Raw genomic sequence first — 22,859 nt, 5'->3', positions numbered from 1 at the left:
AATATCTTGATATAAGTATCTTCTTTTTTAGTACCATAAATTTAAATTAACATATATTTTACTTTGATGAATGAAAGAATCTAAGGGTCGTGATAGTGGTGGAGAGTGGGGACAAACATGGTGATGCAAAGCTATGGATTCTCTCCATTGCATTTTAACCATCTTTGGCTTGAAAACAACCCACCCATAATTTGTCTACAAATTAAGGGATTAAAGTCAATATAACTTAACATACAAACACTTCATTAAGGATGATTTTGAGTTCAACAAAAATCAAATGATTAATGTCAAAGCTTCGACCTTAACGATATAATACAATGTATAAATATTCTTGATTTTATGAAAGATTATATCCATGTCTATTAATTTTTTTTTCTATTCTCTTATTATGTTTTAATAAAAAATATATATATATATACTAAATTCCATAAAATTAGTAAAATATTTTGGTTAGATTCTCTTAAGTGACTTTCTAATAAAGTATCATGAATAAGTATTCTTAATTTTGAAAAAAGTTATATCACATCAAACTTCAATTATTAAAAAGGAAAGGAAAAATAGGGAAGAAAAAAAACAGTTAGAAAAAAAAAAACCAACAAAGGATTATGGAATTGAAAAAATAGGTGAGAGGAGAAGCAAGGAGCAAACCTTAATCCATGTCCTTGGAGATCAGATTCATCAAAGCTATTAACAACTTCTTCTACAAAGTACTTGGTGGGATTAAACACCTCCTCCTTCTCCTTCTCCTTCTCTTCCAACCTTCCAATTCTCACCTTCCCCTCAACAAATCTTCTCCTCCTACTACCATTATTCTTGCTGTTGCTCTTCTCATCACCATCTTCAACAACTCTCAGCCCATTTCTGCTACTTCCGGCATCCAATATCGCTTCCAAGTACCCGTTAATCCATTCATTTCCAGCCATTTTCCCACCCCTTCTCTGCTTCTTGGTGAGAAAGAGTGGCTTTGAGAGTCTGCAGTGCTTTCAAGAGAGGTAGAAGAGAGCGTTGGCTCTTTATAAGGCTTGAAATGTCTATTTTACTATATATTGTGAAAAAAATTGACTTAAGATGTGAAGAGATTAAATAACTTGGATTGGGTTGCTTTGGTTCTCTGTCTCATCATTTTTTTTCCTCCCTTGTAGAGCATATTACTCAAACATCCTTATTCTTGTATTATTCTCTACAAGACACCTTATTCTTCTAATAGCCTCCACCACCCACCATACCTTTCTTTTTAAGAAAAAAAAATTATTTGAACAACTTTTCAAAAAAATAAAGGGCAAAATTAATTAAACACATTGAACGGTTCATGTGGTGGAGAAGGGTTAGCCTCTTATATTTTATAATAACAATAATAATAATAAAGCTAATATGGAATATTCTGTGTATTAAGTGTGTTCAAAATTTTTGTGGTTTGACACCAGTGATTTGTATGCGCAACAAAGTAATAATAGTGTCATTGTTTTTTTGGTGGTGTTAGACATGGCATTGTAGTGTTATATATTCTTTGGGATATCCTTGGATGAGAATAGAAGAATAAAAACAATTTTTCCGTGGTGTATTCTATTTTTTTTAATTATTTTTTAGTCTGAATATGTTTAAATTTACCTTAAATTTAACTAAAAATTGATATAAAAGTATCATTGAGATGAAGATTTTAAATGGAAGTTAAAATTTGAATATTTGAAATATATTTTAACTTAAAAAAAATGAACAATAAAACAATGAAATTGATTAATAGTTTAGATAAAATAAATAAATAATAAATAATAATAAATAAAAATTAACCTAGTAACTATTTATGGGAACAATTTCTATCCTTCGGAATTAAAAAAAAAAGATAGGAAAATATTATTAACAACTAGAAAACAGAAATTATGGTATGTTCATATAACACTTTATTTGTTTTTAATTATTTTAACTTATTTTTTATGATATTTTTAAATAATTATATAAATATGATTAAAAATAAATATTATATATAAAAATTATTTTTAAAAATATTTAAAAATATTTATATTAAAAATATTTTAAGCTCTATTAAAATACAGTTTAAAAATTATTCTTAAAAGTTGGTTTTTATAATTGCTTTTAAAAATCTTCAAATTAGTTTTTTTTTTTTTTTTTTTTTGGTATGCTACAATGCATTTCAATGAAAATAACAAGCTTTTATGCCTTTTCAAGCCCCTAAAACCCAATTTTCTTTGCTTTTGAATTTCTTCAAACTCCAAACGATAACTATATATGATCTCAAAGAACAACAATTGTCTATAAAAATTCAAAAGTCTCAAGTTTAAATTATGGAAAAATTGGAGGTGACAACAAAAAAATGTAAGAAGACATTTTCACTTGTGGGAGAGCCCATGATAGATGGGCCCATCCTCCAACAACAATAACTAATTGAGAGCACCTTTCGGTTGTACATGGAGATGTATCTTTTCTTTTTGTTTTTTTTTTTCCCTTTTTTTCTTTTTCTTTTTCTTTTTCCTTTTTAATGGTTTAATTGATCAATAATAATGAGATTATTTTTCCTTAGCAAAAGATAATTTCTCATAAACGGATGAAATGTATAAAGATCATAAAGAGCTCTAACAAAGAAGCAAATTCATATCAATACAATCTTCATTCATTTTATTTATCAATATTTTATTCGGTTTTAGATTTTTTAAAAAAGCTAAATCAATAAAAGAAAATATACACAACGAAACCAATTTTATTTTTTTTTAAATATATATATATATATATAATGTGAATAAACATTACATCAATGGTTCATTGGAATCTATGGTATCATTTGCACATTCATTTTCATGGGCTTAAGTCTACATCAAAAGGAATATGTAATTTTAACTAGAAGAGGAGGGTCCTTTTAGTACTTTTCTTAAAGTATTGTTTTGTTTTTTCTACTTTTCATAGTTTTGCAAGTGCTTGCATGATGCATACAAAAACACATTCATTAACTATTCTTGTCCCAATATTCATAAGAGGACAACTCATTTTCTTGCCAAGTTGGTTCCATTCTTCTATGATCATTTTTCCCTACCATCATGGCAACTATTAGTTGTTACCAATCAAGAAGAGTGTCATTTCACATTATGGGGACTTGCAACTAATTTCACAAATCTTAGCTGTAAAAATCCATAAATTATATAGCAAAAAATGTATGTTAATTTATGGGATGAACTTGACATTGAAGTTTTCTTTTATTTGAACGAAAACCCCATTCATTAATACCGGGTTTGGTTTTAGTGATTTATGTGAAAAGTATTAAAAAAGAACAAAAAAATCGAACAAATGAATAGATCTTCAAATTCTCTAATTTGATCTGTCTTTAAAAATACAAAAAAAATAATAATAATAATAATAAAATATAATAAAATTATTTTAAAAAAATGTTCAAGCTTCAATTGTATATTAAATAAATTTTTAATTTCTTTTTTCTCTTTTGCTTCCCTCAAACTTTCCAAATTCCAAAGGGGCTTATAGAATTTGGCATGGAGAGTGAATAGAATTTGTTTAGCATGATATTCTAGTATCCTTCCATTGAATATGTATGGCTTGTGTTTGAAGTATACCAATTTGCTTTCAAACATGACATGCTTGTGGCCATTCACATTCGCCAAATAATGCAATGCTCCAGCCAAAAGAAAGAAAGAAAGAAAGAAAAAGACTCACTCAAACGGCAGTAGGAAGGCCCCATCACCATCCATGGACCATGGTTGAATAACCTCTACATTATTCATTATTATTGTTATTTATTTATTTATTGTTGGAATCAGATACCTACAAGGCATCACAAGAACAACCCATTTGGGTGATTATGACAGGTCAAGGAAAAAAATAAAATAAAATAAAGGTTTTGCCAATAATGATTATCTAGAGAAGATAGAAGAAAAGAATCTAAGGGAAAGAAAGAAAATGATAAATTAAAAGGGAAAATGTTAATTAGACACGTATAATCCTTCTTTATTCTTGCTTATTTTCATCTCTTTTTTTTTTTTTTCTTCAAATAAAAGGTTATGTGGATGGATTAAAATATCTTTCTTTTTTTCCCGAATTTCCATCAAAATCGTACTCAACTCACATGTTCTTAGTTTTCCTTTTTTGTTTCTCTCATCTTCTTCTTCACATTTTTTTAATTAAAACATTAAAAAGAAATTCGATCACAATACTAAATTGATGTGCATGGAAAGGTGTAATCAATTTGGTCATACCACATATATATTTTGGTTTCATTTCTTTGTTCGTCATATTATTTATGCCTAATAATCTTATTGTTCATGCTCTTATACTATAGTCTAGATTTTATCATGGCTTTAATAACCCAAATGTAAAATTTAGTAAATACCTTTTTGATAATTTAAAATTTTTCTAAAAACTAAATTAAAAAAGAGAGAAGAAATGGGGGTTCAGACTAGTTTTTACCACCGGTCACAAATATCTAAAAGTAGAACTTAATTTGAAAAAAGAAAATCTATTTGGATTTATTACTATTATTATTTTTTGTTTTGGCATCAAATGCCGAAAGGCAAACCATGTGGGTAATTAAACTACGAAAACGTACACATTCTTTCAAAAGGATTATATAGAAGAGATAGAAGAAATGAATCTAAGGAAAGAGGTTGGATAAAAACAAGAGAAAATCAAAGGCTATGGTGAGAGATTTTGGTTTATGGACATGGTGGGTTGGGAGGATTACATCATGGGGTGTGCACATAGAAAATGAAGTAGGCATCATTCAGAATGGGGATGAATTGAGGGAGGGCGAACACAATGGATATTTCAAGGAATATCCAATTTGGTATAGACTCTTATCATCATATTTTGTGGTCATTCAAACCCCTTTTCTTTTCCATGTTCTTTGCCACCTTTTTGACACTACAACCACTTGATTTGGGATTTTTTTTTCTTTGTAAGTATTATTTAAAAAATAGTTATTTAAACAAATAAATATAAAAATATAATATTTTTCACAATTTGTTATATTTTTACATTAAACTTATCTTTTTAAAAGACGAATTTACTTTTTTTATTGAACTCATCTTTTAAATAAACGAGTTCAATTTTTGTATTAAATTTGTCTTTGAAAAAATCGAATTCATTTTTTACGAATTTGCCTTTTAAAAACATGTTACTTTTACGCTAAACTAATTTTTTCAAAAAACGAGTTATACTTGAAATTAAAAAATGTAGTAATTTTAGAATTATTTTTTATAATACAATAAAAAGCCCCTAGGCTCACAATCCATGCATTACTTTCTATTATTATTATTATTATTATTATTATTATATAATTGAATGAGTGTCAGGTCAAAGATGGATATTTTTATTTATTTATTTTGTAAAAAAAAAAAAAAAAAAAAACAGACCCAAAAAATTATATAGAAAGCTATTTCCTTCTCTCTTATGATCTAGGAATACTTAATATTATTATACTAAATGATATATTATGGAATCACTAGGAAGCATTGATTTCAATAGGGGCAGAAAGCGACTGGAGATTAATTGAATAAAGTATGGCTTCAAAAGTGGCCTTTCTGAAGTGTCACAAGATTTCTAGAGTAACTAAGAATAAATTTTAAGGAAAAAAAATGACCAAGGGTTTAAACTTAGGTATAATCTGATTCCTATGCACATATATAATTAGGAACCCATATGGACCCCAAAACATATGCCAAAAAATTCCCTAACAGATATATATACCTACCCCATGAGGAGAGACGCTCTAACGATATGTTTGGTTAATAAGAAAGTTGAGGGAAAATGTAAGAAAAGGAAAATAAAAAGAAAAGTAGAATGAAAATAAAAAATAGATTCAAAATCGATAAATTATTTTTATATAATATTTTAAATTCATTTCATTTATTTTAACTATTTAATATAAAATTAAATAATCTTAAAATACATAAGTTTCTAATTAATTATAATTTTTTTATTTTATATTTTATATTTTCATAAAATAATCAAATATGATAAAATTATTTATTTTACCATTTTTTTTCTTTCCTTATAACTATCCAAGAACCAAAAATAACCTTAGATTATGTTTGGTTTTATAAATTTGAGGCAACAAAATCAAGAAAATATATAAAATAAAAAGTAAAAAACATCTATAAAATTCTCTCTTATTTAATTGTTTATAAAAAGGTTAAAAAATATACATGTTGTTTGAAAAGTGTTTTAAAAAACAATTACCTATATAAAGATTAACAAATAATTTATTAAAAAATATAAGTTCTGTTTTGGAAGTATTTTAACAAATAGTTTAAAAAAAATGTTTTTAAGAACAATTTTTAAAAATTGTTTTCATGTTTTATGAAACAAATGTTTACTTGGAGACATAAAATGTTCTTAACTTATTTTTTTATGTTTTTAAATATATTTTAAAAATAATTTTTATCTATAATATTTTATTTTTTATATTTTCATAATTATTTTTAAAAATAATCCTTAAAAAATAAATAAAAACAAATAAAAGAATTACTCTCAAAATACATTGTTTTCTATATTTAAGCATAAAAAACTGTTTCCATATTTTTTCCATGACACCAAACATGAAATTAAAGAAAATGTTATATTTTTTTTAACTTGAGGGCTTTTGAGGTTGGAAACGTAGCCTGGAGAACCTTTAGTTGAAGTGTGTGAGAGAATTTTAGAGCAATAGACTATTGCAAAACGGCATACATGTGAAGACTGTCTGGTGGCACCCAATAGAGAAGTTGTTGTAAATGAGTGAGTGGGCCACTTGCATATGGAGAACCTATGTTCATGGAGACACCACCCTTTATGCCTTACACTTTATATAGTAAGTTCTTTCAATTTGACAAATGTCTTTCAAAATAGGGAAATATATGGATCTTCCAAGCATCTACTAAACATCAAATCTTTAATAGTTAAGCTATATATATAAAATATTTTTTAAATATGATTAAGAATGTGTTTAATAGTGTTTATATTGGAAGTATTTTTTCTCAAAGTATTTTTAAAATAATTTCTTATCAAGTATTTCTATTAAAAAAAGAACATTATAAGTGATTTTTAAATATTACAAGTAATTTTTAAAATTTTATCAAATACCTAAATTTTTTTTTAAATATTTATTAGGCTAAAAATGTTTTCTAGAATTACTGTCAAACGAACTCTAAGAATTCATTTGATAGTCTTTTGAAAAGCACTTCTAATATAAAAAATATTCTTGAAAAAAATCAAGTGTTGGATAAAATTAAAAAACACTTTTTAAAAATTTAAAAATCACTTGTAATATTTCTTAGAGAAACGATTAATAGGTAATTTTCTAAGCAATATTTGTAGAGAATAATATTTACATTAAAAGCATTTTGAATAGAACATCTAAATTACTTTTTCAGTTTCAACATGATTGGGTTAAGATATAACACTATGAAACACATTGTGTAAAGTAATTTTTAGGATTAATTTTATTTTCAATCTCAAAGCTTTAGTGTAAATGCACTAATCCACCATTGATTTTAAAGTTCCTCAAGTGGCACCCTAATAGATTATGAGGTTTAGTGTAAATACACCTTCTTCAGGTAGCATCCTAAAATATTATTTCATATATAAATTTATTTTTTTAAATAAAATTTCTTTTCTAAAAAAATTATTTTTTTTAGAAAATTATTAAACATGTTTATCTAAAATTTCTTTACGAAAAATTTTTATAAATGAAATAAATTTATATATATATATATATATATATTATATGTTTACAGACAAAATTTGAAATCAGTAGTAGTTATTTTACAAAATCTCAAGAGGCTTGATTGAAACTAATCCTTAGTTTTAAACACTCGAATCTTTTAAGAAGTACCATCAAAATTTTCAAATCTAGTAATAAATTGTTCATTGATGATGAATCCTGCAAACTAATGTTAAAAAAATTAGTATTGTAGTTGTCTCACAAAGGCTAAAAATGTGGTAAGAGTTAGTGGCCTAATGCAGACTAACTTATTTGTCTATGAGAAAGGAATAAGAACAAATGCTTGATTCCAATCCAATAGCTTGGTTCTAGAAACAATTAGGTCAAAAAATTTGGACGGTAGTATTTCATGGAAAGATAGATATAAGTTAAGGTGACAATTTGAGGTTGAAGTTTGGCTTGGGAACATATAATTCAATGTACAAGAATTTGGGTGGAAAAAAAAAGCATATAAAAGGCATATTTTTAAAGAATGTATGAAACATCTATACAATAATTTGCTCATTCCAAGGGTTTTAGAATCTCCAAGAAGCTGGCAAAGTGGAGAGAGAGATCATGTGTGTTATTCACTAATCATCAACTTAATTAGATGTACATTCACTCAAACTTAAGATACTAAACATTATGTTATCTTAGTTTAAAAAATTAAATGTATTGTGACATGTAATTAATGACACAAAAAAGTATTAAAAAAAACCCCTAAAAATGACTATGCAAATACATTACAATAATTCAAGTTGGAGCATTGGCTTTGAAATTTTCAAGGACAAATTATGGGACTTTATTTAGACTATGGAAGGTATAAGGGAGAAAAAGGAGGAAAAAGGAAAAATGGAAGAATATAATTTATAATTTTTTTTCTTATACTTATGTGATATAAATCTAATTAAATCTTAAAATCTTGTTTGATAACTGTTTTTTAAAACTATTCTTCAAAATAATAAGAATAATAATAATAAAACAGGTTTGACAATAAAAAAAAATAGAAACTATTTCTTCTTCTTAAAAATAAAAAAAGAGTGTCTTTATAAAATATTTTAAATTGATTTTACTTATTTTCTAAAGGTTATTTTTAAATATAATTATACATATATGAAAAATAGTTAAAACAATTTTCATTTCAAATTGTTTTTTTTAAAACAATTTAAATATAGTTAAAAATCAGAAAAATTATTTTTTAAAACATATTCAAAACATATTAAGAACATTTCAAATTCTCAAAGTGATTTTTGTTTTACAAAATATCATAAAACAATTTTCAAAAACTATTCTAAAAATTATATATAAAATTATTTTTGAAAATATTTTCTAAATAGAATCTAAATTTTTTAACTTATGGTTAAAGTTCAAGCTTAGTTTAAATAATTCATAGATATAATAATAATAGTAATAATAACGACAACAAAATATGATGCTACTATTTTTACTGTTCTTATTCATCCATGGAAATTTCTAACCTTAAAACATATTTTGCAAGCATAATAATCTATGTTAACAACCAAACAAACCTAGGAACCAAAATTTATTTAAAAAAATGAATAATTAGAGAATAATTTTGAACCCATTTGTTAAAAAAATAAAAATAAAAAATAAAAATAAAAAGAACAAAGAAAAAACATAAATAGTATAAAGAAAGGGAATATAATGGGAAGTCACAACATGATTATATGCCATAGGCCAAGGAATAAAATTAAAATATAATGTGTGACAAAATATTAATAAGATCATACTAATACAAAGGCAGCATTTGAAGTTGACCTCTAATAAAGAGACTAATTAAATCTATAAGTACTACCTGCAGAATCTCTGATATATTGGAGCATATATTCCATTGATTTGTACTTCAAGAATCAAGAATATGCCTGAAATTGAATTCTTGAGTGTCATTTCAATACATGGAACATTGATTTGGTCTGAAATCCTGGAAGAATTGGAATAATTTTGTTGATGGTGAATCACAAATATGATGGACTTTGTCTGAAAAAGCTTGGGGGGTACCTGTATGATTGACATGGAGCACAAGCTTTTTCCCATATGAAGCTTATCTTTAATTTGTAGGGTGCTATGTTTTCATTAAAGTTGACATGTAAAACTTTATCTTCAAGTTATAGTTTCATAGAAATACTAACATGTTTTTCAATCAAAGTATTACCCTCCATAATTATTTTAAAAAAAAAATAAAAATAAAATTGGAGGAAGTTTTTTGTATGGTCTCTAGTTGATAACTAATTTTAATTGAAAATAGCTAAATTAATTGAAAGTATGAAAGCATCTAAAGACTATTGAGAGTATGTGTATGGTTATGGGATGTTAAAATAATTTTTCAAAATGGTGGGTTTCATAGATAACAAAGATGAATTTACAATGATATTGATAATAGATTTTTTTTTTTCAATAAAAAGCTTCACCACTCACAACTTATTTACATTAGTTGTTTGAAAAAAATCCTAAAATTTATTTTATTATTTAGAAAGATTAAGATTTTTTTTCTATAAAATTTATTAAATTTATTGAAATTATTTTGGAAATGCTTCATTGTGTTTGAAAGTATTTTCTTATAAAAATTAGGTGTTTCATGGATTTTTGAAAATTACTTTAAGAAATATAGAAGTAATTCCTAAATAATCACCTAGTAAATTATTTTTCCAAAAATATTTTTTTCTCGTAAAATACATCATCAAAAATTAGGTTGGATTGATCGATTATCAAGTCAATTAGTGGAATGCATTGCATCAACTTGAGAGCATTAGTCAATCTCATACATCAAAACAAGTTCTTATGCTCATTCCAATCTAGTCTAACTCTACTAACTCCCCCTTCTCAACCCCTATCTTGTTCATTCTAGAAACACGTCTTCCTATTCCCTCTTTTCTCAAATATCATTTAACAAAAGAAATAGGGAGAATTATGTTTTAGGGGTAGATGGCCCCCAAATTAATAAAAGGTCCATGTAACTCTCCAAATTGAGCCCAAGACTCAATGAAAGTATGGAAATTGAGTTGAAGGATATTATCCTTCAGTATTTCCAAAAATGCCTTTGTTGATTTTGAGAAAAAAATTAATATTTTTGAAAAATACTTTTATTTAATTTAATATTTTTTTAAATATTTTTTATTTAATTTAATATTTTTAAAACATACTTTTATGTAATTTAATATTTTTTAAAAATACTTTTATTTAATTTAATATTTTTTAAAAATAAATTTATTTAATTTAATATTTAAAAAATTATTTAATTTAATATTTTTGAAAAAAAAATTATTTAATTTAATATTTTTGAAAACCATTTTTATTTAATTTAGTATTTTTGAAAAAAAATTATTGAAAAAAAATTATTTAACTTAATTTTATAAAATATTTTATATGTGTTCTTAAATGGTATATTTGTCTGTTACTATTTCATATCCTTCAACTCAATTTGAAGAGTTATATGAACCTTTTGTTAATTTTTGGGCTCATCTACCCCCAAAACATAATTCTCCCAAAGAAATAGATACTTTAAAAGGAATACCAAAACCTAGTTCACTCGGTGAGTCTCGTTGCATTCATGGTTGAATGGTTAAAGCGTCCAACCTAATAAAGGGGAAAATTCCTAAATTCGATTCTTGGTGGATGCACTTGGAAAGTTTTGTTCAATCACAACATGAGTAACTTGAGTCAAACTCAAATTAAGAAACAATCAATTTAGTTTGAAATACTCAATCCAATTTTTTTTTTTTTTAATGTCAAGTTGAGTTGAGAAGGTTGTATGATTCAAATTTCGTTTATAATATTTATAAAAAAAAAAATTTTAAATCTATATTTTTTAACAAAATTTAAATTGTAAATTGAATAAAATTTTAAGATTGTAACCAAAAAACATAAAAATAAATTTATATATCTTTCTAAATAAAATGAAAAGGCATATGGTATAATTATGGTTTGATTTAATTTTTATTTTTTGGTGAAAATCTAAAAAGATAATAAATATTATTATTACACAGGATAATATACATTATAATAGGGTTTAAGTTAAGTTTGGGTTGTTTGAACTTTGACATGAGCTCAACTCAAAATAATTTCGGGTTGATAAAACTTAACTTAAACCCAACTCGAATATTAAAAATAATTGCACGAGTCTACTCAAACATTAGGTTAAGTCAAGTCAACCCATCTAAGTTGCATCCCTACCAAAAAATACTATTAAGGCATTTTTTTAAGCTATACTCCTACCAAAAATAGTGTTAAATCATTTTTTTAAAAGATTTATATTTAAACTAAGCGATTTTCTTTAAAACATTTTCAATGGAACGGCTAGTAAAAAAAAACGTATTAATTGTAATAACTCTCGGATGAGTTCTAAGCGATTTCCTTTAAAAGTGTTTCTAATGGAGTCGCTTCAACAGAAGTACTCCCAAATAGATTCAATGCAGCAATGAAAGCTTTTTACCATCAAATTTTCCATTTGAATTGTTTGGATACAAGGGCCCAGAGGGGCTGCCTAGGCTGAGTTTGCGCTTAGGCCTCTCGATCTAGGCCATGCTCCGCCCTTTAGAGCTGGGCTTGGCTCGAGCTGCTAATGAGTCCAGAGTTAAGAGGTCGGGCCGACTTTGGGGCCACTGGAATACTACGTACAAATTCAACATATAGGGTCCGAAAAGGTGCTACCTTTGATTAATTTCATGACCTCTGCATTATTGATTGAATCTTCCATATTCCCTTTTCCAATCACTTTCTTTTATTCATCAATTAGAAAAAACCATAATTCACCCAACACCTCCATGCATGCTTGAAAATGAAAAAAAAAAAAAAAAAATGAAAAAGAAAGCAAAAACAACCATAGCTCCTCCTCCCTTCGATTGCTAACTTAAGTCACTGATCCCCAAATCCTGTTCTCTCCTTCATAAACTCCCTCACCTCCTCCACCATCAAGCCACTCTCCGGCAGCTCCGGAAATACATAAAACCCATGAATCCCATTTCCATATTCCACCACCTTCACTTCATTCCCACTCATCTTTAGTCCTTCACAATACCTCTTCTGCCACTCTTTTAACGGATCGAAACCTCCTATAAACACCAAACTTTTCGGAAACTTCACCCCCGATATGCCGCTCGATTTCGGCCCGAATACATTCGCCGCCGCATGGTCTCTGTCCGACCCCTCCGGCAAAAACGCCCTCCAGTACCAGTCAGTGAGCTTCATTGAAAGAACCGGAGCTCTGGCTAGTTGGGTTTCCGATTCGGTTCTCTCTTCGCCGCCGAAAAAGGGTTGTATCGGTATGAGTCCGAGGATTTTCAAGTTCCGAAATTCGAACTCGCCGGCTCTGGCTGTGACGTGGTGGGCGAGGTTGCCGCCAGCGCTGTCTCCAGCGATGAAGCACCGGGTGAGATCGGAGTTTGCGGGAGGGTTGTCGTCGAGAAATTTAAGGGCGTCGAAGCCATCGTCGTATTGGGATGGGTAGCGGTGGTCCGGCGAGAGGCGGTAGTTGACCGAGACTACGATGGCGGGGAGTTTTCGGGAAAGCCTGAGGCAGAGGTCGTTGTACGGCTTCGAGTTGGCAGCGAGTAACGCGAAACCGCCGCCATGGAAGTAGACGATCACGGGGAGGTTCTCTCCGGAGGCGGCCTCGCGAGGCCGGTAGGCGCGGAACCAGATGTTGCGGGAGGAATCGACGGTCGTGTCGGAGGTGGTGACGCCCTTGATGGGTTTCTTATTGGTAGAGGATTTAAAGTCAACAAGGCTCATGAGGCAGCGGTTGACGGTACCGTTGCGGCGAAGAGAGACTTTGGACACGGCGGAGAATATGGCGAGGGACAGCCGGAGCTTCAAAGGTAACTCCGGTGATGTACGGACTTCGCTGCCGGCCATCTCAGTCTATGCAATGTTGGAGGGAAAAATCAAAGGTAATAATGTAAAGACGGCATGTGGTCTCATAATATTAACAACAAAAAATAGTTATAATATTATTATCATTTTATAATTATAAATGATAATTATTTAATAATTAATAACATTATTGTAATAATTCTTATTATTAGTATAAGAGAGCTTAGTAGGAGATGAGGATAACAATGATACTCTACTAAGAGATTCTTGTCATCAATTGCTTCTTTTTAAGTTATTATTATTTTTATTTTTTATTAAATTAATCCATTAAAATACAAATAATTCTTATATTTTAAAGAGTAATTAATTTTTAACATAAATATTCTTAACCATTTAAAGTATTTATAATATGTTTTAAAAGAAACAGTTATTTTTACGAGAAAACAATGAAGGTATTTTTATTAAAATAAGACTAAAAATGATTGAAGTCTTAGATTTCTAAAATTGGGTTTTTTAATAATTTTTTAATTGGATAACCTTTTTTTATTTGATAAAAGGAAAAATACTGAACTTTATAAGTTGGTATTTATAAACGATAGATAAATTTTGAAGAAAATAAAATTATTTTTTATTTGAATAGGTTGTCAAGAAATGAATTAGTAACAAAATATAATAAAATATGTTTTTGATATAAAGCCTATAAAATTTCAAAACTGATTCCATTTATGCTAAGTTAAAATTAAAATATTTGGGAAAAAAAAACTTTATACCTTACCCAATTGAAATAAAATAATTTATTAGGGTTTACTATAAGGGTTTAAATTCTTGAATTAAATTATTGGGTCGGTTATTTATTTATTTTTTGTGATCAATTTTATACATATAGTTGCTAACCAAAATATTCACCCATCATCATTTATAAAAATTAAAATTAGCGATGAATTTAAGAAATTAATGGAGAAGTTTCCACTAATAAACTTCTTAGAAATATAGGAGAGTAGGCCAAATTCACAAACAAGAGGCCGGCACTATGTTCCACAATCCCAAATTAACTAAATTAGTGCCACCCCATAATCATCCACCTATGTCTATATATATTTGGGTTGGGTCCATATGAGTGATTTTGAGAGGACGGAAAGTATTTTTTATTGTTGAAAATATTTCTTTTATAAATTAGATATTTAATAATGTTAGAGTTTGGTGAGTGGAAAAAAATTTTTGAAGTCCGTGGCGGTAACAAAATGGACATGCTTTGTTAATTACTTTTTATTAATATATATTACAAGTGGGATATATATATATATATTTACGTCTATGCAATAGCCGCTCACATTTTTCCCCTCTTGTAACAATTTTTGACATAATAAATATTCTTCTCCTCTACCCGTGATTTTTCCTATCAAAGGTTTTCCACGTAAATCTATGTATTCTTATTTTGTTTTTCCTATTGTTTATTCTCGTTTTTCGTAATAAATAATCTTTTAGAAATCATTGTTATTATTTTTTAAAGGAATTGTGATTAAAATGTATTTACTACTTTGATAAATTAACTTGATATTGATTTAATAATTTGATTTAAGTCGTTAGATATGTTAATAATGTGTTTGAGAGTGTTTTATTCAAAATGTTTTTAATAAAAGTGTTTTTTATAAGGCTATGTTCCGTTCTCATAAAATTTAAAGGAAAATACAATGGAAAGAAAATATAGTAGAAAAGTAGAAAAAAATGGAGGAAAATAAAAAATAAATTTAAAGTCAATAAATTATTTTTATTTATTACTTTAAACTCATTCATTAGGCCAATCTTTCACCTCTCCATGATATGCGGTTTCCTTATGCACATTCAATCTCATCATGTGTCATGGTTCATTTCATACACCATAGTCATGTCGTGCACCACTTTTCTTTCATTTCTTGTATCACTTTATAAAGACAGAATAATTAACTCTACCTTAACAAAAAATTCATTTTCCAATTCTCTTGTAGGTTATGTTCTTCTTTGCTCTTCTTGAAATCTTTAAACAAGGCTTATCCAAACATATTCAACCAAGACTCTTTCAAACATTTTTAATCAAGGTTTTTTTTAACTTTTTTAACCAAAGCTCTTATGGATATCTTCAACTAAGGCTCTTTACAACTTATTGTACATGTGAAATCTTTAATGCAAACATAAAAATAAAATCATCAACACATAAAAGTATGTGAGGTTTTAACATAGTTCTACCACATCTACCTTCATGGATGAGAGATAATATTCCACTATATGATGGAGAATATTATTGAGGATATATAGAAACAAATATATTAACATTGGGTCATAAAACATCTCATGTTTCTCCGGTCTTTGCATCTTCATCCTAAATCATGTGTCCTTTTGCTCTAATCAGTTTCTCACTATTTCTCACATCTACATCCTTAATCTCAAACCTACTTACTCCATAAGATGTATCTTCATCTTCCTTAGTCCTCTATCCTATATGGATACTCTTTCCAAGTTTATATCTTTCTCACAACTTTTTCCCATCATGACCTAGGATATTATATAAAGAATCTAATTACAATCATATATGAACTTAAGAAATAGTCTATATAACATTCCTTACCCAAAAAGAAATATATTTGAATTAGGAATTTGTAATACTTCATAACACTTTCCACCTTGAATCAAATTCTAGTAAGTTAATTTTTCACCTCTATATGATATATGGTTTCCTTGTGCATGTCGCTCACCTAATGTGCCATGGTTTGCTTTATGCACCACAGTCTTATCCTGCACTATGATCCTCTCATTTCTTCTATCACATTCTGATGAGAGAATAATTTTGTAAAAAGAAATATACTCTAATTAAGAGATTGAGATAGTTTCCAACAATTTTTAAGTAAAAAAAGATAAATGTAGAATAGCTAATTAACTTTTCGTTAATTTTTTTTTTTTTAAATTTTGCTTTGGAATGGAAAAATTAAAAAAATATGGAATAATTTATAATGAGTTTAATAAAATATTTTGAGTTAAATTCTACTTGATAAATTTCTTAAATATTAAGATGTCAAATTTTTAAATATTGAAGCAGCCATAAAAACATTTCTTACACTTTTTTAATATAAGAAAATTGGAACAAAGTTAATGCAAGATATATATATTTGTCTAGTTAAAATTTAGAATATAGAAAATAATCTTTTATTTTTAATCAAAATAATTTAAACATACAATTCCTATATATATATATATATATATATAGACACCCAGGACAAGGTCATATGCAATGAAAACAGGAATTATGCCATGATTCAAAACAAAGAAGAGGGTTAGAAAATACAGAAGATATCCAACCAGAAATTTAAAGAAAAGGAACCAAAAACTTGTTAGTTCATAATAAGCTTAAAACCGACCATGTAGGCGGTATAAAATAAAAAACATAAAACCGACCATGTAGGCAGTACAAAATAAAAAACATAAAATAAAAATCAAAGCTTAATTAAAAACCATCCATATATGAGGTAATCAAAACATACTTATATTATACATAAGGAGAAATATCTTACAATGGACGAGGGTAGGAAAGCTTGAAGAAAGCTTGAAAGCTTGAAGGGCTTACATGATGAGAGAGAAAGAAGAGAGAAGGGAGAGCATAAGCTTGGGAGAGAAAATTTAAGTGTCCTTACAAATGAGGCCCGAGCCTCCTTAAATAGGCAAAAAGGAATCTTGAATAGTAATAATGAACAGTAGACCCGTGCTTGAATAGTGCTTGAATAGTAAAAGTGAACAGTAGAACTTCTGATTTTTGACCCGGAATCTTGCTTTCAGCTGAAATGACTTCTGACAGGCTTCTTTAAACTGTGTGAACACATGCTTGCTGCTTTTGGTGCAGAAACTGCAAAGCTTGAAATATTCTTAATGGAAGACATAAGGCTGATGATTACTTAGATCTTCTTATTGGAGGAAGGATTCCTTCACAGTCATCACCATTGTCTGGAAGGTAGCTTGTTGAATCATCAGACTCTACATAAGAATTTTCTTGGGAAAAGCTTGAGCTTCCTTCTTCAAGGATTTTCTGGAAATCTTGAGGGGTCTTAGCTGCTGCGAGCATGGCTTGTAGTTGTTGCTTTTTGAGGAGAAACTGAGACATATCATCACTGGCTGAGACTTGTTTGGGGTTCTTGAGGAAATACTGCTTGACTGCCTCAATGGATGCATCATTTTTCAAAGCATCCCACCATTTAGTTTTAAAAGTCCTTCCCAGAGATGGAAAGGCTGTTGATTCGTCTGTAATGATAATATAGTCCCACTGGACTATCCAAGCAAGGCCAAAACTGCTGAAAAAGAATAGTAAAAGGGGAAAAGCTGAAAGTTCTCTAGGGATATTAAAAGAACTTTTGAATAGTTCAAAGCCATCCAGGATGGGTTTAGGAAGAATCTTAATAGTCGGACCATAATAAGTCCACCAACTGTAAAACCAAAATGGGAAAGAGGAAAGCTGATTCTTAGATGGAAAATAGAACATCCATGAATGATGGAAGTCCCTATTCTGGATCAGAAAAGCATTAAACCATGCTTTTTGATAATCCCAATAATTAAAAAACCTTGGCTTTGATGGTTCAGAAAATTCCCTTGAAAGATTAGGATTTCCACCCCATTGCTTGATAGTAAGAATCTTATAGATATGGCAGGTGGAGAATGCCAAACCCATATTGCTGAATTTGTCAGCATTATGCTTAATTTTAACAGAACCAGTTTCTGTAAGGACTGCTTCATGAAACTCTCTTGTTTTTAAAATATCACCAGAGGGATAATGAAAATTTTCTTGAAAAGCTTTTGCAGCAATCTCTCTGGGGTTTTCAGAGAAAAATTCTCTTTCAATAACCAAAAGAGCTTGATTTAAATCATTTTTCCAATATCTTGATTTTGTTGAAAGAGGTGTGGGGTTGGCAACCACCACAATTTGCTTGTTTGAAAAAGAGGAGCTTGATGCTAATTCCTTTTGAGAGGGATTAGCCTTAGTGACTTGCTTGAAGGTCTGGGACCCTGAAATAACTGGGTACTGGGTGGCCTTGACTGGATTAGCTGGATCAGAATGATCATAGTACAAGGTCATCATCTTGTTAGGCATAGGGTTAGAAGAATGAAGTCTTGCTTCTTCTTCTTCAACTTGTTGGCTCCATAGCATTTTATGGGGAAAAGGAGCTTGACTGGATTGGGTTTTCTGGTTAGGAGCTTGGGTATTCTTTTTAGGGGCCATGGTCTCATGAACCCTGCAAATTCCACGAGTTGAGTGATTAGGAATGGAACTTTCTCCTTTAATAAAATTAGGGTTTAAAATAATCCAATCAGTTGAATTATACTTAAAAGCTATATACTTAATTGTTTTCTCAGATGTGAAAACAACTTTTAAAATTCCTTGATTCAAAATATCAGTTTGAAATTTTGAAATGCATAAAGGAATGCTTAAAATATCATTTATAATGAGATTATGAATGAACTGGGTACCTAATATCTTAGGTGGATCATCTATTCTAACAAGATTAATTTCTTGATCACAAAGAGTGATGTTTTCAACAGGATTGGCAAATTCAAAAAGAATTTCCTTATCAAAAAGCTTTGTTCTTATACCTTGGTTATCTACCCACAAGGGATAAATAGAGCTTAAGAAGGGTATTCCTAGGAGGGCTTTTTCCTTAAGATCCTTAACAAGGACAAATGTTTGCTTAATACAGATGTCATGGTTACGGATATGAACATCTGTTAATTTATACTTAATTGCCATTGGCTCCAAATAGAGACTGACTAGTCTCTTCGCATAAAGGAATAGGTACAAGACTTTCTTGAAGGCAATTTTCAGCTGCTCCTGAATCAATCAAAGCAATAATATCAAAGACAAATTTATCTTTGACTACTATAGTAAGGGAGATTTCCCACCTTTGGAAGATAACCCTACTCACAGTATTCAAAAAATTATCTGTCTCATTATCATTAACATGAGAAGATTCTGGAATATCCATGAGGTTTCCTTGGTTGACAATTCTATTGATTTGATCTTGGAGATCAGAGACACCTAGACTTATGAATTGTCTTAACTCCTTAATCTCCTTTTTATGCTACTTAACTTCTTCATGAAGTTCCTTAATGTTGACTTCCTTGGGAGACTGTTGGTCAAACCTGTTTAAGATATCATTAAGGTTATAAGGATTAACAGTCTTCTTGGCCTCTACCTTAACAACAGATTTTTTAAAAACTTCATAAAGATTTTGCTTAGTCTTTTCATCTTCAACCTTTCTTAAAGTATTTAGGATGAATTCCTGATCTTGGCTTATGACATTTATAGTTTTAGGACGGCAATTACAATTACCTTTAATACATTCAGCTTGGTCACTAGAAGATTGGCTAGAAACTTCACCACTACTGTCTAGTTGATTAATGTCATCTTCATTATCTGAATCAGTCCTTGATTCAGAATCTGTGGAGTTTAACATTACCTTACAAAGCATATTTTTTAGGTCATCTGAGACACTTAAGTTATTAATCTTTTGTTTAACTCTACAATCTTTTTTATAATGGCCAACTTTGCCACATTTAAAACAGATAATTGGCTTGACATCTAAAGGAGTTTCTACCTTTTTCTGGGTATCTTTGTTGACCCTTCTTTGGACGTGCCTTGATTGCTTAGTATCATTCATCCTATAGTTGTCATAGGTACCTCTCTTACTATGGTAAAACTTATCTTTGCTAGGCTTCCTGCTTGGTTTTTGCTTAGAGGGAGGCATAGTTTCCTTTTGGCTAAAACCAAACTGGCTACAGAATGATCCAAATTCATTCTTGTAGATTTTTTGTTCATTCTTCATGTGTTGCTTAAGCTTGAAGTCATTGCACAACTTAATCCCTTCAGCTGTGACAATGCTTATAATCTCACCATAGGTTAGCTTATCATAAGGGATTTGACCATTATAATGTTCCCTTATCTTGATCCTAATTCTCTCAGAGAAAAGCTTGGGCAATCCTGAGATGAATTTTTCTTTCCAAAAAGATTGGTTACAATCTGACCTTAGCATGACTTTGGTTAGGAAGACTTCCTTATACCACCTAAAATCATGAAGCTTAGGACACTTAAGGTTGGTCAAGAGATCTGCAGTTTTATCCTTAATTTTTGCAGGATCTCCAATGAAGTGCTTGGATATTGAGTAGATTAGAGTAGCCACTGCATCCTCTATATCTTGGCCATCTTCTTCCTTAACAACTTCACTATTCTCATTAATCCTATAGGCTTTAAGGATACTATTTCTATCGTCGAAAGTGAGATAATTATCCCACCAACCCTTAAGCTGACCTGTAAACCCAGCAACAATGGTTTGAGCTACAGCATGATCTGGCAGTCTATTGTTTAACTTATAGGCTGTACTTACCATGGTCATTTCTTGAAGCTTAGTGAGTATGTTATACTCGGTCATACCGTCTATGTTCCATTCATAGATAGTACCACTGGTGTATGAGGCTTGAGTATACTGATTTCTTTCTTCAAACTGCATGTCAGGAAATGTAGGTCTAGGATAGTAATTCCTAGTCTTAAAGGTTTCTAAATTGTTAATATCCTTTGGAATAACTTGATTATGGGGTTCCTCAAACATTTTAATTAGTTCATCAGCTTCTTCTTCTGAACTAATATCTCCTTTAACCATATTAATTCTCTTATGAGGCTGAACAGTCAAAGGGGCAACAAGATTATCCTTAATCTTCTGATTAATCCTATCAACAAAGGCTTGGTTGATTTGGGGATTTTCTTGGAATTCCTTAGAAAATTCAAAGGACTCAGTGCTCTTATGCTTACAAGGATAATCTGGATATTCCTCTTGTTTGAAGAGTTCAAACCAAATCCAAAACTTAATATTTTTCTTTTCTTGTCTTAAGTAGGCATAGAATTCTTCTTGGTAAATGGTTCTAATGACCTTAGGGACAGCGCTAAAGAACCAATCATTTCTTTGCTTATTGACTTCAGAATAGAAGTCTTTTCTTAAGAGATCCTTGTTGATCTCAAAGTCTTCATCACTTAGGCTTATTGTGTTAATCATCTGGGAATAGGTAGGAGACATAACAGGGGACTCATCCTGTTCGAATTCCTGAGTAGACTCATTTTCCTCAGTGTAAAATGGTCTAGCCACGTTGGTGTGACTTCTGACACCTGTTAGCTTAATATTCTTAGGATTTTCTGAGCTGGAACCTTCTTCTTCCCTAGTGGTTCTAACTGGGATGGAAGAGCTTGAAGCTCTAGAGGGTTCATAAACAGAAACTCTAGGGCTGCTGGAATGTCTAAAAGAGTTGGAGAAAACCAGTTCTCCTCCTCCATCAGGATATTGAACAATTTGTTTTATACTTTCAGAACGCTGTGCTATGGCTGGAACAGCATTAGCAAAATGCCAATTTTCAGGAAACTCAACATCTTTCCACAAGATCTTCTTGGGGATGATGAAATCTGACTTATCTAGCATATCTGAGTGAAAGTAAGTGGTCTCACCTTTAGGACTGGTGCAAAGAGCTCCAGATCCCACGCTTGTGTTCATGCTCTTATAGGCAAACCTGGTTATGATTGAAACAGGATTGTTTCCTGGTTTGATCTTAAAGCCATGAGTCTTAATATGCAGGACAACGGAATCTAAGATGTCTGCATCTCTTATTCTAACTGTGAAGTTAGGATAGCACTGGAAATAAACTGGGCCATCATTCAGTCCAGCTTGGACTGCACCTATAATAGAATCTCGATATTCGAGATGCCTATTATCCCTTAAACACATGACAATAGAAGTGTTTAATCTTAATCTTGTCAAAGGCTTAGCTGCTACTTGAATCATACCAAAGTGTATGAAATTATAGCCATCTCTCTTATGCTTTTCAATGGATCTTTTATCTAGAAGTCTTATGACTTGGTCGTCTTGTTCTAAGCTGACTGACATTTCAGAGGTCTTGATGGTATAATCTGTGAAGAACTTAAAGGTTCCTTTCTTATAAATTTCTTGATTAGACACCTTGGGTAACTTCCAATCATCTAAATCATTTTGGATCTTAGGATAATTGATCTCTTCACTGTTTACAACAGTATCTTGAGAATCGCTGGATCTCCTAGACATGGTTCTGAAAATTGAACTCATTTTAGGGTTTTGATCTAGAGCCTAATAGCAGATTGACAAACCTTATGAGACGTCACCCCAACCCTCTTACAGCTTAACAAACGCCTATCCACGGCTAACAACGGCTCAACCGGCAGGGCTCGCGCTCCTAGGCACACTGCTACCTATCCTAGGATAGGCCAAAAACCCCCAAAACAAGACCCAACTTCCCTTCCCCATGGCTC

General features: G+C 29.9%; 2 protein-coding genes across 2 annotated transcripts; both read right to left on the bottom strand.

Annotated features, from left to right (window-relative positions):
* Positions 1-520: 520 nt before the first annotated feature.
* Positions 521-1,006, bottom strand: LOC117905830 (probable sucrose-phosphate synthase 4). The gene is made up of 2 exons (XM_034818694.1): positions 649-1,006; positions 521-530 (listed from the first exon to the last, which is right to left on the bottom strand). Exons 1-2 carry the CDS (start codon positions 921-923, stop codon positions 521-523), a joined length of 285 nt encoding a protein of 94 aa, XP_034674585.1. The 5' UTR covers positions 924-1,006.
* An 11,422-nt stretch (positions 1,007-12,428) lies between these two features.
* On the bottom strand, positions 12,429-13,567 carry LOC117905829 (probable carboxylesterase 18). Its single transcript, XM_034818692.1, has one exon. The coding sequence runs from the start codon at positions 13,565-13,567 to the stop codon at positions 12,569-12,571; it is 999 nt and encodes a 332-aa protein (XP_034674583.1). The 3' UTR covers positions 12,429-12,568.
* Positions 13,568-22,859: the final 9,292 nt, after the last annotated feature.

Source organism: Vitis riparia, chromosome 18 (assembly GCF_004353265.1).
Source record: "Vitis riparia cultivar Riparia Gloire de Montpellier isolate 1030 chromosome 18, EGFV_Vit.rip_1.0, whole genome shotgun sequence".
NCBI lineage: Eukaryota > Viridiplantae > Streptophyta > Magnoliopsida > Vitales > Vitaceae > Vitis > Vitis riparia.
This window is presented reverse-complemented; position numbering and strand designations above follow the sequence as displayed.